Source organism: Sapajus apella, unplaced genomic scaffold (genome assembly GCF_009761245.1).
Source record: "Sapajus apella isolate SASKATOON/1434 unplaced genomic scaffold, GSC_monkey_1.0 scaffold15, whole genome shotgun sequence".
NCBI lineage: Eukaryota > Metazoa > Chordata > Mammalia > Primates > Cebidae > Sapajus > Sapajus apella.
Genome location: NW_022436955.1, coordinates 10688213 through 10703625, shown reverse-complemented (window position 1 = coordinate 10703625; position 15413 = coordinate 10688213). Strand labels below are relative to the sequence as shown.

Genomic DNA, 15413 nt, shown 5'->3' with positions numbered 1-15413 from the left:
TTCAGATAGAAACTTGGGATCTATTACTTCTCGTCTTGTTGGATACAGACCACTGCTTTGGCCTCTGTGACCCAGATTTCTCAACATCATTTCTGAACCCTCTCTGGTAAGTGTGAGGAAGCCAGGTATGCAGCAGACAGGATTGCGGGAGAAGGATGAATCTGCCCAACAGGGAAGTTAGGCCCTCCCCAATTTCCCTCCACCATTTACGTGGCCCTGCCATGACCAGCAACCCCCCAAGCAGTTTATTTCTAGGGCCTCCATGGCTTACCTCAAAGATCATTCGCTGAAGACCAAAGCAGAATGTGGAGCCAAATGGGTTGGTGTTGTTTGGGGAGGAAGACCTGAGGCCAGAGATTCAGAATTATAGAGGGGCAGACAGAGGCCACAGCCTTGAAGCAAGGCATCCAGTGTTCTCTGGGGTGTGGGCTACTGGCCAGTAGCTTCTCACAGCTATGAGAGTATGTCTGCTTCCCACATAGGCCTGCAAGGTCCTCGGGGTAGGGATGGCCCCACTCAACTCAGAATCCTACATAGCCCAACAGGGTACAGAAAGTTACTTTGGAACTGGAGTAGGGTGTGAGGAGCCAAAAGGGCCCTCTCAAGTGAGAATCTCAGGCAGCATGGCAACCAGGAATGGGGCTGTGGACTTCAGCAGGCAGCAGCTTTGAGGGAAAAAGAGAGCCCAGGAAAGCCAGCCAATCCCTCCTTCGTTCTGAATAACTAAGAAGGCCCCCATATCTGAAGATAAGGTGGGGAGAGGGGAGCTACCCTTGGGGACAGCCTCTCTATCAAAGGTGAACACGCGGAACAGTTGGCTCAGTCCTAATGTGCAAGGTGGGGCAGGAAGTACGCTTGTGGCAACATTAGAAACTTATGTAATTATTTTTTGAAACAGAGTCTCGCTCTATCACCCAGGCTGGAGTGCAGTGGCGCAACTTCGTCTCACTGCAACCTCCACCTCCTGGGTTTAGGCAATTCTCCGCCTCCGCCTCCCGAATAACTGGGATTACAGGCGCCACCACACTCAGCTAATTTTTGTATTTTTAGTAGAGACAGGGTTTCACCATGTTCGCCAGGCTGGTCTTGAACTCCTGACCTGGTGATCCACCCACCTTGGCCTCCCAAAGTGCTGGGATTACAGGCGTAAACCACCATGCCCGGCCCAACTTCTGTAATTTTTAAGAAACATCCACTCTGTCAGGCTTCCCTGGGCTTTCTGGGCTCTAAGGAGTCCGGTGGGGTGGCCAGGGACATTAAACTCCCACTTACCTGTGCAGGACAACAGGCTTCTCCACAGGGTGACCCAGGAGCTCCTGGATGTTGTCCCACTACAAGAGGGATAGAGGGGAGCAGGGGTTAGTAGGGACATGAACACGTCTGTGACCAATGGCTGGCCCTGAGGACACGGCCACAGACTGCCCACAGGCTATGTCCACCTAATTCTTAGGCTGTATCAGGTAGGAAGATAGGCGCTCACCTTACTGTAGGTTGTGCACGTTTCTGTCTGACCATCTGCGTTTTCTGAAAGGAAAAGACAGTGGGGCAGATTGGTAGCTGGCCCAGCCCACCTGCAGCCCCATCCCTAGGTAGGATCCAGACCTGGTGACCCTTTGCACTGGGGCTGGAGTACATGGGGAGGATTAACAGGCTGTTCTGGAGTTCCAGGGTGGAAGAGGATGGAGAGGTGAAGGGAGGCCAGTCAGGTGTGAGCTATACCAACTGGCAGTAGGTGGCAGGCACCAAGGATGGGCTGGGGACCGCTGGATGATTATCTGTAATAAGAAACTCTCCCCTCCAGAGGCCAGCAATCCACAGTCATAGGATAAGGCCTCAAGGGTCTCTAGGAGACCCAGACCAAGAACACTGCAGCCCCAGAACAATGAGCCCATCCCAGAGGAACTGAGGCCATGGGCAGAGGCTCCACATACTCAACCATTGCTTGGATCTTTCTCCCTTCTCATAGTGGAAAACAGACTCTAAAATCCCTCCCTTACCCTCAGGGCTTTCACTACTCACCTTTCTTTATGGCTAATGGGATCTTGAACTCACAGCGATGATAACTAGAGAGAAGACAGATGGGTAAAGGCTGGGCTTCCTAGGAAGCCTGACCACTCCCATATTCCAACCCCACACCCCAGGAGAAACAGAACCAAACACACCTGCCCAAAGCCTTGGCTCTGAGCCCCTGACAGTGTTCACTGGGGGAGGCCAGATTTATGCACGGAAGTCGAACAGAAAAGATCCTGGCCCTGGGGTCTGGAGAGCTATCACCTTGGATAAGCTTTCTGAACCAATTTTCCTAATTATAAAATGGGTTCAAACAGAAAGATGTAAGGCATTGGACACTGGGCTGGAACACAGCAAGCACTCAGGAAATTTACTTCCCATGAAACAGCAAGCATTCAGGTGTTGATAAATTAGTGAACACCCAAAGCCACAAACTCTTTCCTGGGGTTTTCAGCCCAAAGCTCACTTCATAGCTGGGACGGTACAAGTGTACTCACATGTTGAAATTATAATGCCCAGGGTAATTGGTGTGTAGAACGAACTTCTTCACTTTGTGTGTATTTGCATCAAAGAGGATGTCCTGGGATAGAAAACAAGTGTACTCAAGGAGGGAATGTTATTGAGGCAGGGCAGAGGCCTTCCAAGGGCATGTCCAACTTGGGACACCCAATCCATTCCATAATGAGGATGCTTGCAGGCATCACCTTTCTTCCATACAACAGTTCAGGGGACAACGAAGGACAACCAGCTTTTATACATTTTCAATGAAGGGGGGACCCAACCGTCTACAGAACCAACAGGAACAGGGGTTGCAGCTACCAGTTTTTGGGCACAATAACATTGTAAGGGAGAACTTTCCTGCCAATGGCACCTGATAAAAAATGTAACTGAGAGCAGATTTTGGCTCTAAAGCTACCAAGAAGATTCAGAGTCACCTGATTTTTTTTTTTTTTTTTTTTTGAGACAGAGTCTCACTCTGTCACTCAGGCTGGAGTTCAGTGGCATGATCTTGGCTCACTGCAATCTCCAAATGTGGGGTTCAAGCAATTCTACTGCCTCAGCCTCCTGAGTAGCTAGGATTACAGGCACACACCACCATGCCTGGCTAATTTTTGTAATTTTAGTAGAGACAGGATTTCACCATATTGGTCAGGCTGGTCTTGAACTCCTGACCTCAGGGGATCCACCCACCTCAGCCTCCCAAAGTGCTGGGATTACAGGTGTGACCCACTGCACCCGGCCAAGTCACCTGATTCTTCAGGGGCTCAAGGCCACCTGACTATTCTGAATTCCACGATCTGCCAGACACTCCTGGCTTCCATTACGCCCTCTGTGGGAGTTGGCAACCCCTGCCTGACCTCTCTCTAGGTCTTGGACCTGGATTTGATGCCACCCAGTGAACACTTCCCTCCTATCCCCTACCCTTCCCAGCTTCATATCCAGGTAGCTGCTTGGGCCTGTGATCTCAGGGTCACCTCTGACTCTACTCCTGTACCCACAGCCAACTAAGTCCAACTAAGGATAGTCCATTCTCTCCATCTTTCCTGTCACCTATTGATAGCAGCAATGGCCCATCTATAGTAGCTGCTGTGAGGACGCCAGCTGCAGCAGGGAAAGGGGCCTCCATTTTCCCATAGAACTATGCAGAGCCTGTGGACGCTGGGAATAGGTGAGAGCCCTGCCCTCTACTGAGTTGGGAGGGCAGGAGCCCATGCTCCTGGGTGTAGCTGCAGCCTCCCAGCCACAGCTCCAGACCCTGGAATCCCTGCATACTTGGGAGTCCAGGAGGCCCCTTGCCCCAGCAGGCTTGAAAGTGCCTGCTCCCACTCCCTAGCCTCTCCCCACTCCCAGTGCCTGCTCTAGGGAGAAGCAAAGTTGTGGCTGAGCCCAGCCACTGCTGCAACCTGGCTGGGAGTAGATGTACTCAGGGTGACACTGACATACCAGCCCGCTGCTGCCTTGGCATGAACAGCATGGACACCATGGACGGCATGTTGATGGTGGCAGGAGGCAGAAAGGCTCCTGGGTGGAAAGGGGCGGGTCCCAGGTGAAACTTCACCTTCAAGCCAGGGATATAGCCTGAGGCCTGGGGGCCGGGCTGTGAGCTCTGGGTTGAGTTCGTGGCCTGAGTGAGACTTTATGGTGCTGTTTCCGGGCCTGCCCATGGACCAATCAGCATGTATTTCCTCCTTTCTGAGCCCATAAAAACTCGGGACTCAGCTGGACTTGGACAGACGTCAAGACTACTAGCTGTGGGAAGCAGCTACCCACTTTAGGTCTCCTTGACTCCTCGGGATGACTTGCCTACAGAAAGGAGCTACCCACTATGGGTCTCCTATGAACTGTTCTGTTGCTCAATAAAGCTCTTCTCCTTCTTGTTCACCCTCCAGCTGTCCACATACCTCATTCTTCCTGGATGTGGGACAAGAACTTAGGACCCACCGAATGGTGGGACTGAAAGAGCTATAACACAAACAGGGCTGAAATGCCCTGCCCTGCTTTCCACATTGTGAGCGACAAGAAGCAGAGAACAGCTGTAGCCCTTTGGGGAGTCCAGAGCTAGGGGCTCTCTGCACCAGAGCTGTGACATGGTGTTTGGGGCTCTGTGGTTCCTGGTGTCTCCAAGCTTCTGTGCACCACTGCGTTCTCCCTGTCCAGACATGGGTGCCCACAATGGAAGCCACTTGTACATGTGATCCAGCCTCAGGCCTTACATGGAGCCAGCATCTGTGATGGTGTCTGGAGCTGCCCACCCTGCTACAGCATGCCTGGCTGTGCACAGTGGCCGGACCCCACACTCACTTGCTCACACACCTCTTGCTGCTCTGTGCCTGGCTTGCCCTTGGCAGGTATGGAATCTAGTAGGCTAGTAGCATAAGCTAAATGCAGCCTGCCAGGCTGAGTGGGAGAAAAGAGCCCAGTGGGCCCAAGCAAAAACTCGGGCAAAGGTACCAACTGCCACAGAAGTTTCCAGCTGGAAAAGCAACACCCTAAGGTTCTTGAGATACTATCATCACCGGCCCTTGAACCAGAGGTCCAGCTGCAACAGCACTGTTCCCTCTTGCCACCATCCTACTCTCAGGAGTTCATGATCCTACAGCAGCTCCCCTACTTCTCTCGGCTCCTGTGTTTGGTCTTTCTCACATAGGCAGACTCAGTCTCTCCTCTCTCCCTCTCTGAAATCTACTCTTTGCTGCCTCAGGACCTCAGACCCTGGCTCAAAGGTTACAAGACCCATGGTCCAAGCCAGCCCTACCCTCTGAGATGTTTCCTGCTGAAACATTGTTTACACAATCATTTCTCATGCCTGCATGTCACCCACCAGCTGGACTGTCTGCACTAGATAGCTACCAGCTACATCCAGCTCCATAGGTCTAGAGCATAGGGTAACAGCAATGTCTCTGAGGTGGTCCTCTAAAAATATACAAGCACGCCCCACTGTCTCTAAGCCTTTTCAGTCTCCATTTTGTCCACTCAAGAGGGTCCTATACTTTACAAGAAGACAGTTCCTCAAACAGCTTAACCTGAATGATTTCCAAGGCCTCCATCTGTGGAACATGTTTCCCTCAGAAAAGAAGTCAACATGTACCAGGGAACCTAGTGTTCCTCAGCAATCCTGGTTGCAGGAAAGGTCTACTTTGGTACCAGAGCCTATGCAAAACAACCCTGGGCAAAGCCACCTGGGGCCAGGCTCCCCAATGCCCAGGCATGGTTCCAGCTACATGTGAACACACAAATGTGCAAAGGTGCACTGCCCATCTCAATAGAAATGAAAGGCTTCTCTGAGGAATCACAACTTACCACTCCAAGAGTGAAATAGTTAAAAAAGTAGTCATTGCACTTCGATGGAACTTGTTTATGAGGGGAAGGAGAATGAATTTTCATCTGTAGGGAAAAAATAACCATAAATTAAAATCCATCCCTCTAATACAGTTCTGGATTAACTGAAAGTCTACAAATTGTGTTCCTTGTGTAACATTAAGCTGTGGTGCATGCAAGAGTGTGGGGATTCTCAGCTGCTGGTGCTGACCAATCTAGGAAGAGAGGTGGCCAGCTGTTGTTGACTATGGACTGGGCCTTGGTCTCCAAGGAAAGGTAAGGACTATGGAGAGGGACAGAGTCAGGGTAACGACTACAGGGGTTAGAAAATAGTTTTCAATTTACTTTACCATTAGCTTTAATTAGAACAAATTCTATGGGAAAATAGCAAACAGTTTATATTTACTCAATATTCAATTGGTGTTGACTGAAAAAAAGGAGAGAGACTGCCTACTCTATAAACACACTTCCCCTACCTTGTCTTCTGATTTATAGAAGACTTTGTGTGGAGAGCCAAGCATGCTGAGAACATCTTGGCAGGAATCGCCAAAATACACTGAACGTTCGAATACCCGCATCTTGGCATCTGCTAATAGGCCAGGTCCACAACCTGCAGAAAACAAGAGTGAAAGGTCATCAGGTTATGGTTAGGACCAGAGACCCTGACCTTCTGGGGGTCCCAGAGAAGATACTGGCTGCGTGGTACATTATTAGGTCTGGCAAGGGCCAAGACGGCATGTAAGCAGAAATATCAGGTCACCAGGGCTTAAGACTGTACAAGAGATCACTATCTATTCAAAATAATGCCAGGGACTCATTCAATGCCCCACATGTGACATGGAGCTCTGGGGACTTCATTCACTTACTCACTCACCAACTGTTTTATTGCCTACTGTGGGTTAGAACATTGTGCTACATGTTGAAGAAATAAAAGTGAACAAAACAGTGCAGTTTCTGGCCAGATGTGGTGGCTCACGCCTATAATCCCAACACTTTTGGAGGCCAAGGTGGACAGATTGCTTGAGCTCAGAGTTTGACACTAGCCTGGGCAACATGGTGATACCTCATCTCTACAAAAACATGCAAAAATTAGCTGGGCCTGGTGATGGGTGCCTGTAGTCCCAGCTACTTGGGAGGCTGAGGTGGGTGGATCACTTGAGCCCGGGAGGCAGAGATTACAGTGAACTAAGACCATACCACTGCATTCCAGCCTGGGTGGGAGTGAGACACTATCTCAAAAAAAAGGCACAAAAGTAATTCTCAATGGTAACCCCTAACCAGAGACTGAACCTGTACGACCACTCTATCAACAAGTAGAGTGAAACATGCATTAACTCCCTAATTCCACACAAAAACCTGACACAGCCCTCCAACCCAGACAAGAACCATTATCACTCAAAAGGGACAAACCAGCGAAGTGGAGGAATAAAAGACCTTCTAATTTGCCAAAAGTTTATTCTTTGGGAAGAATCTTTAAGCTCTGACTTTTTCTGATACATTTCAGAAATGGTTCCAGTTAATGACACATACACAAACACACAAATGTAAAAGTGGTTGTCGAACAGTAAAAGACACACCAATAGTAAAAATTTCCCTATTTTGTGGAGGGGGAGACAAGGTGTTTTGCCCCCACCTCCCAGCAAAAAAAGGATGCTAAGAATCTGAGAAGGACTGTAATTCCTGGTGCCATGATAATCACTAAAACCACCTTACTCAACACAAGGCTTTACAGTTGTTGAAGTTCTCTCATGGGTAACAATCCATTTGCTATATGCAGAAGCCTGCAGAGAATCTGAAATAACTAGATACTGAGTTCTTCAACTTACCCAAGAATCTCTATTCTCAGCAAATATATACATCAAGGGGCAAATAATGGCTTAGACAAGCCTGGGTGACCTATAGAACCCACTGAAAGTCCTGTCAAGCTGGACTGTGGGCCCAAAGTATCCAGTCGCCTAATACATTTCTTTAGGTGCCAGATATGTGTGATATCAGATGGGGCTGCAGGGAAGGAAGCCTTTATAGGTGAGTCTTCTCTTTTGTCTCCCTCTGCTTAAAGTATATCCAGGTAGAATTACCCACAGTTTCAGGCTACTTTTTAGTTTGTGATTCCCCAGAGTGTGTCTTTCCACAAATTATTATTGTGAGGACCAAGACAGCTGAACTGACTCCCTGCATTAGAAATATCACAGCCATACTCCATAAGGAGGCAGATATGAGAAGGAAGAGAAAATAAGGAAGAGAAATGAGTAGGTCGAGAAATTTGTGCTTGCCACAGGAAATTCTCAATGAAGGCGGTAACTCTGTGAGGCCCTGACTTAACAAAGCGTTTGCCCTGCTGACAGTGTAAGCAGTGAGCAGTGTGACTACTGGGAATGTGCTGTACAGGTGGCAGACAGAATCGGCCAAGAGCCCATTCTCAACAGGCTCCTCTTGTTATTGCCTGAAATGATTAATGGCCCTGATCCTTGACTACCCTGCTGTTTCAAGCAGTGATCTTGGGGAAAAAACATGCTAAATCGCTTGACCTTGCTGCCACATCTCAATTCTCTCAAAAACCATAGCTCGGCTGGTGGCTCACACCTGTAACCCTAGCACTTTGGGAGGCTGAGGCGGGAGGACCACTTGAGATCAGGAGTTTAAGACCAGCGTGGTTAATATGGTGAAACCCCATATCTACTAAAAATACTGAAATTAGCTTAGTGTGGTGACACACGTCTGTGATCCCAGCTACTTGGGAGGCTGAGGTATGAGAATAGCTTGAACCCAGGAAGTAGAGGGTGCAGTAAGCAGAGATCGCACCACTGCACTCTAGCCTGGACAACACAGCAAGACTCTTGTCTCAAAAACAAAACAAAACAAACAAACAAGAAAAAAGAAACATAGCTCAAGTGTGACACTCTTTTAAGCAGTTGTTCTGTCTAGACTAGAAAATCACATCTTAAGAAATTTCTGGATGGGCATGGTGGCTCATGCCTGTAATCCCAGCACTTTGGGAGGCAAGGCAGGTGGATCACCTAAGGTCAGGAGTTCGAGACCAGCCTGATCAATATGGTGAAACCCTGTCTCTACTAAAATTACAAAAATTAGCCAGGCATGGTGGTGTGCACCTGTAGTAGTCCCAGCTACTCAGAAGGCTGAGGCAGAAGAATTGCTTGAACCAGGGAGGTGGAAGTTGCAGTGAGCCGAGATCACACCACTGCATTCCAGCCTGGGCGACAGAGCCAGACTTTCTTTCAAAAAAAAAACCCAAAAAATTCTAACCTAGAGATTGTGAACTGTCTAATTGTTCACAGAAGTGGGCTCAGAGCTTATATACCAGATTCTTAATAATTAAGAACCATTTGGGAGGCTGAGGTGGGAGAACCACTCAAGGCTAGGAGTTTTAGACCAGCCTGGGCAACATAGGGAGACCAAGTCTCTACAAAAAAAAAAAAAAAAAAATAGAAGAATTAGCTGGCTATGGTGGTGTCCCAGCTTCTTTGGAGGATGAGGCAGGATGATTGCTTGTGCCCAGGAGTTCAAGGCTGCACTTAGCTATGATGGTACCACTGCATTCCAGCCTGGGTGACAGACAGAGACCATGTCTCAAAGAAAAAAGAAGCCAAAAAAAAAAAAAAGAACCAATGCCTCAGAGACTGATGATGCAAGAACCCAATTTACAAATAAATGCTGGTTAGACTATGAGCTCTAGGAAGGTTCTCAGCTGTCTTTATGGAAATAAACTTCACACTGAAGATCCCAGTCCCCTTAAGCACAATCCACAACCCAAAGCAGCCAACGTTGGCCAGGCATGGGAAAGTCACAAAATGAGGCATGGATCCCGGAGGGACCAGCTACTGAAGGTGGCAACTCTTTGTTTTTTTTATTGTTGTTCATGGTTAGCAAAATTCTTGGCAAGGTGTGGCCAAACCACAATTCATTAAGTTCTTTCTGCTTGTCTACTTTGATAACTCAGTATTAAGGGTAGAAAAAGGGGAGCCAGGCACGGTGGTGCATTCTTGTAGCCTATTCAGGAGGTTAAGGCAGGATTGTTTGAGCCCAGGAGTTCAAGGCCACAGTATTCTGCTACACATCGGCCTGGGCAATATAGGGAGGAAAACTGGGTGTGGCAGCTCACACCTGTAATCCCAAAACTTTGGAAAGCCAAGGAGGGAGGATCAATTAAGCCTGGGAGTTCCAAGACCATTCTGGGTAACGTAGCAAGACCCGGTCTCCACATACACAAAAATGAATTGGGCATGCCAGCACACACCTGTGGTCCTAGCTACTTGGGAGGCTTAGGTAAGATCCCTTTAACCCAGGAGTTTTGATGCTGCAGTGAGCTATGATTGCATCACTGCACTACAGCCTCGGCAACAGAATGAAACCATCTCTTTCTCTCTCCCTCTCTTTTTTTTTTTGAGATGGAGTTTTGATCTTGTTGCCCAGGCTGGAAAGCAATGGTGCAATCTCAGCTCACTACAACCTGCACCTCTGGGTTCAACTGATTCTTCTACCTCAGCCTCCTGAGTAGCTGGGATTATAGGCATGCGTGACCAAAACTGGCTAATTATTTTGTATTCTTAGTAGAGACAGGGTTTCTCCATGCTGGTCAGGCTGGTCTCAAAATCCCAACCTCAGGTGATCTGCCCACCTTGGCCTCCCAAAGTGCTGGGATTACAGGCGTGAGCCACTGCACTCAGAGAGACCATCTCTTTTAGAACAAAACAAAACAAGGTAGAAAAAAGGGGGAAAGAGCTGGCTGGGCACGGTGGCTCATGCCTGTAATCCCAGCACTCTGGGAGGCTGTGGTGGGTGGATCACGAGGTTAGGATTTTGAGACCAGTCTGACCAACATGGAGAAACCCCATCTCTACTAAAAATACAAAAATTAGCCAATGTGGTGGCACGCGCCTATAATCCCAGCTACTCAGGAGGCTGAGGCAGGAGAATCCTTGAACCTGAGAGGTGGAGGTTGCAGTGAACCGTGACTGCGCCACTGCACTCCAGCCTGAGTGACAGAGCGAGACCCTATTTCAAAAAAAAAAAAAAAAAAAGAAAGAAAAACGGGGAGACAGATAGCACTGCGACCCACAGGATGTATCTCCAGAAACACTTGGGAACTGCCACAAAGCTATATAAGCACACAGCAGGCCTATGTGCATGCTGAGAAACAGTGCTGTTGCTTATTAAGATTTGCTAATTATAAGACTATGTCTAGTCCCTTGGCAAAACTAAACAAAAGCTTTAACTGTAAACCTCTGCATCATATGTCTTCTGCCAACTATGTGGCAATGGACTGAATGCTTTTGTTCCCCTAAAATTCATATGTTATGAAATCCTAACCCCCAAGGTGATGGTATTAGGAGGTCAGGGATTTCAGAGGTGATTACATTACAGAAGCAGAGACCTCAGGATTGAGATTAGTGCCATTATAAAACAGACTCCAGGGAGTTGGCTAGCCCCTTCTACCATATGAGGACATGGGGAGAAGTGTCTTCTATGAACTAGACTGCAGGCCCTCATCAGATACTGAATCTGCCAGAGCCTTGATCTTGGACTTCCCAGCCTCCAGAACTGTAAGAAATAAATTTCTGTTGTTTAGCAGACACTGAGTTTATGGTATTTTGTTACAGCAGCCTGAATGGACTACGACACACCCTAAGCACAAGGGATTTTAGGATGTCTCAACATGGGTATAATGGGGAATCCAATGACCTCAAAGCCAGTCACTGACCTGCAGTAAGTAGGCGAAGTCGTAAACCTGCAGGTCCAGTTCCATCTCGAAGAACATCTACACTCTCAGCATACACATTGCCCAGGAAACAGCTCAGAGGCATCATGGGAGCCCTGGGGACAGGCACAGGCAGAGGTTTGGTTCTTTCTCCCAGGCAGCCCAGGCCTTAGCATGAAACTCATGCTCCTTACACTTACTTGGTATCCTGTAGGCTGTTGCCACTGTAGATATACATTCGTTTTACAGTTGCTCCATGGGGTATCTGGAGAGAAGCCAGGCCATGGGCAAAATTGGGCTGCAAACACAGGACAAGAGTTTTACTTAGGGCACTACAGGTCATAGGATTCAGGCTCTGGTCTTCCCTGTCACTCATGGTCTTCAAGAGCTGCTCAGGTCAAAGGGTCAAAGCACATCCTCAAACCTGGCTCTAGGTCAGTAAACTCCCCCAAACACCATGTAAGTTCACCTTTAATTCTGCTTGGTTTTCCTTTTCTTTCTTTTTTTTTTTTTTTTGAGACAGAGTCTCACTTTGTCGCCCAGGCTGGAGTACAGTGGCGTGATCTCAGCTCACTGCAACCTCTGCCTCCTGAGTTCAAGTGATTCTCCTGCCTCAGCCTCCTGAGTATCTGGGACTACAGGCATGCACCACCATACCTGGCTAATTAAAAAAAAAATTTTTTTTTTTGTAGAGACAGGGTTTTGCCATTTTGGCCAAGCTGGTCTCAAACTCCTGACTTCAAGTGATCCGCCTGCCTTGGCCTCCCAAAGTGCTGGGATTACAGGTGTGAGCCACTGCACCTGGCCAGTTTTCCTTTTCTTGATAGGGGAAAATGCAAAAATGCTTGCTTAATTAAAATAAGCCTTACAAAAGCTTATCATTTTCACAGGCCTAAGGATGAATGAAATGTTTCCTTTGCAAAAACAAAGGTAACTGAAAATCCAGAGGAGGAAATCTCCAAATTCTAGGCCAGCAGGAAAACTGCAGTGATTAGGAGCTTTAAAATAAGGAATGAATGAATTTATCTCTGAAAGTGAGCCTGACCTCACTCCGTGGTGGGAACTATCCTTTTCCTGGGAATGCCAGCCTGGGCATTGTTCTTCCTCTGTCAACCCCACCCACTCTACCCCTCCCTGTCCCCTAAAGACCTCAAAGACAGGGAAACCAAAGAAAGACTGCCTATATAATACCCATTCCTCTGTCCCCATCCCATGACACCATCTGCTGAGCCATACCACACAGACATTGGACAACAAACACTAGGGGACATGAAGGGCTAACCTCATACTTGGGAGCCTCGGTCCATGAGTCTAATTGAAAAGAGAAAGACAGTCCTCTGAAGTTGAGATGGAAGAGCTGCTCAGCGGAGTTGTACACTGTAGGGGTGGGGGAGAAGAAAATAACATGGTTGACTGGCATCTGAAATGGCTACCATAAACCAGCCTGGCAGGGAGTAATGACTGGAAACATCTTCCTTGTGGCTTGTTTCTAAACTGGCCTACTAGGCTGAAAACAAGGGGGAGGATCTTTCCTTCACACCCAAGAACCAATCACAATCATACGGGAGCCTGACTCTAGGAAGTAGGGTGGGATGGCACTACAGGGCAGGTTTATTGCTCTGAACTGCCACTGATGACCAGAGGAATCAGATGGACTTGGCTTACCTCCAGGATGGGTTGCACCAAAAGACTGGTCAATCTGCTCAATGGTAGGAGCTATGGCCTGAGAATTAAAATGCACGCCACTGAAAAACAAAAATATTTTTTAATACTAGGCTTCAAAAGATGGGCTCACAGACCACGTGAGACGGTAGCTGGGAGAGTTATTTTTAAGATACAGGCAGGTGAGTCTCTAATTATATTAAAATAGAAAGTTTAATTAGAGAACTTTTAAGTAAGACAATTAATGAAGTCAGGAGAAGGTCAATTCTCATGAGGCTGATATACAGAGTCGATCCTCTGGGGCTTCAAGACACCAGTGACTCTTAAGAAAAGGGTAGAGGCCAGGTGCAGTGACTCATGCCTGTAATCCCAGCACTTTGGGAGGCCGAGGTGGGTAGATCACGAGGTCAGGAGATCATCCTGGCCAACATGGTGAAACGCCATCTCTACTAAAAATACAAGAATTAGTCGGGCGTGGCAGCATGTGCCTGTAGACCCAGCTACTCAAGAGGCTGAGGCAGGAGAATCGCTGGAACCCAGGAGGCAGAGGCTGCAGTGAGCCAAGATCAAGCCATTGCATTCCAGCCTGGGTGACAGAGTGAAACTCCATCTCGAAAAAAAAAGGAAGAAAAGGGTAGAGAAGAGAAGCCACCAAACCCTGAGGTATGAGGGCCCCAGCAAAACTAAAAGACAAGTAGAACCTGCAGGGGCCCATCGGTACCACACATTTGCTTGTCTATGAGCAAAAGTGCCTGAGCCTGTCTCAGGAATCAAGCAGGTCCTCTTGACACCCTCACAAAGGGAAGGGGAAGCCAGTTAAGTTTGGAGACTTACTGAAAGGAGTACTCTGTCGCTTGAACCCAGGAGGTGGAGATTGCAGTGAGACAAGACAGCGCCACTGCACTCCAGCCTGGGCAACAGAGAGAGAAACTCCACCTCCAGAAAAAAAAAAAAAAAAAAAAAAAAAAAAGGAGTATTCTAGATTTCTAAATGCTGGCATGCTGCCTTGCCATAATGGGGGCTCAACAGCTTTGGATTGTGCATGTCATCTCCACTGCAATTCTAAAAAGTACATTACAGCTCTAAAATGGTGGTCTCTTTGGCATTCTCTTCAGCATAGGCTTTGGAGTCAGAACTATCTGGTTTGTCCCACCTCTATTACTCATCAAAATAGGTGCCAAGAAAGGCCGTCAGGTGGAGGAAAGCTATTGTCAGATCACCTCTGAGCTGAGGTCTGGCTTTGTTGAATGGATTAAGTTAGATGACATATGTGTGAAGTGTTAAACATATCACATATTCTTAATGAGGTTTACTTCTCTTCTCCAGGAAACTGAGCAGGCTTGCTGGTTGCCTCAGGAAATCATGGCACCAGGCTATAATCCCTGGACTGTGGCAGATGTGAATCTTTACTAACTTCATGAAGGTAGTAGATATGGCCTGTCTGAACCAAGTGAGACATACATCAGCAGGGGAGAAAACTTACCAATATTTTAACTTTACTTTAGTCAAATCATATACTTCAATCACCTAAAAAAAAGTTTAAGAGTTGTCAATGCTCTGAACGTGATAAATTAAAAAAGATTAAAAATACATATTATAGAATAAATAGTAAAAAAAAAAAAAGCTATTACTAACAGAAATTTTATGGAGGCACTGCATGTTATCTTTTGTTCTCATTTAAAATTAAAAAAAAAAGAAAAACTTTTTGTAGAGATGGGATCTTAACAAAATTAAAAGACTAGGTTGCCCAGGCTGGTCTCAAACTCCTGGACTCATATGATCCTCCTACCTTAGCCTCCCACAGTGCTGGGATTATAAGCACGAGCCACCATACCAGCCCTTTGTTCTCAGTTTGAAAATAGGGAGAAAACACACAGCATAACCTCCCCACTTCCCTCTCCTGGTGGACTGCTCAACAGATGTCTATGGATGCTCTGGGTCAAGGCCCTTACAGGCCAATCCACTTCTCGGTCGGGCTAGAGCACACACTACTCTATAGGGCAATGATCTCTTTCACAGACATGAAGCTTGTTAAGGCTGTGCTTCGGACACTAAGCCCCCTTCCTCCCATCTCATACTTTGCTGCATTTTAAAACCCAAGTTGGCTTTCTTTCTTTTTGTTTTTTTGAGATGGAGTTTTGCTTTTTTTGCCCAGGCTGTAATGCAATGGCACAATCTTGGCTCACTGTAACCTCTACCTCCCATG

At 47.4% G+C, this 15413-nt stretch overlaps 1 protein-coding gene across 4 annotated transcripts in view; it reads right to left on the bottom strand.

Annotated features, from left to right (window-relative positions):
• The window catches only part of CUNH16orf70 (chromosome unknown C16orf70 homolog), a 45066-nt gene that overhangs the window by 8883 nt on the left and 20770 nt on the right, over positions 1-15413 (bottom strand). For 3 of the 4 annotated variants that reach the window (XM_032284176.1, XM_032284174.1, XM_032284175.1), the window contains exons 5-16: positions 14691-14734; positions 13211-13290; positions 12828-12922; positions 11746-11843; positions 11549-11661; positions 6306-6439; positions 5812-5895; positions 2508-2590; positions 2020-2063; positions 1481-1524; positions 1273-1331; positions 272-344 (exon numbers count right to left, since the gene is read on the bottom strand). In XM_032284176.1, coding sequence (XP_032140067.1) covers positions 272-344; positions 1273-1331; positions 1481-1524; positions 2020-2063; positions 2508-2590; positions 5812-5895; positions 6306-6439; positions 11549-11661; positions 11746-11843; positions 12828-12922; positions 13211-13290; positions 14691-14734 — 951 coding nt within the window. The remainder of the gene's footprint in view (positions 1-271; positions 345-1272; positions 1332-1480; positions 1525-2019; positions 2064-2507; positions 2591-5811; positions 5896-6305; positions 6440-11548; positions 11662-11745; positions 11844-12827; positions 12923-13210; positions 13291-14690; positions 14735-15413) is intronic. The other variant, XM_032284178.1, reaches the window with a different exon arrangement.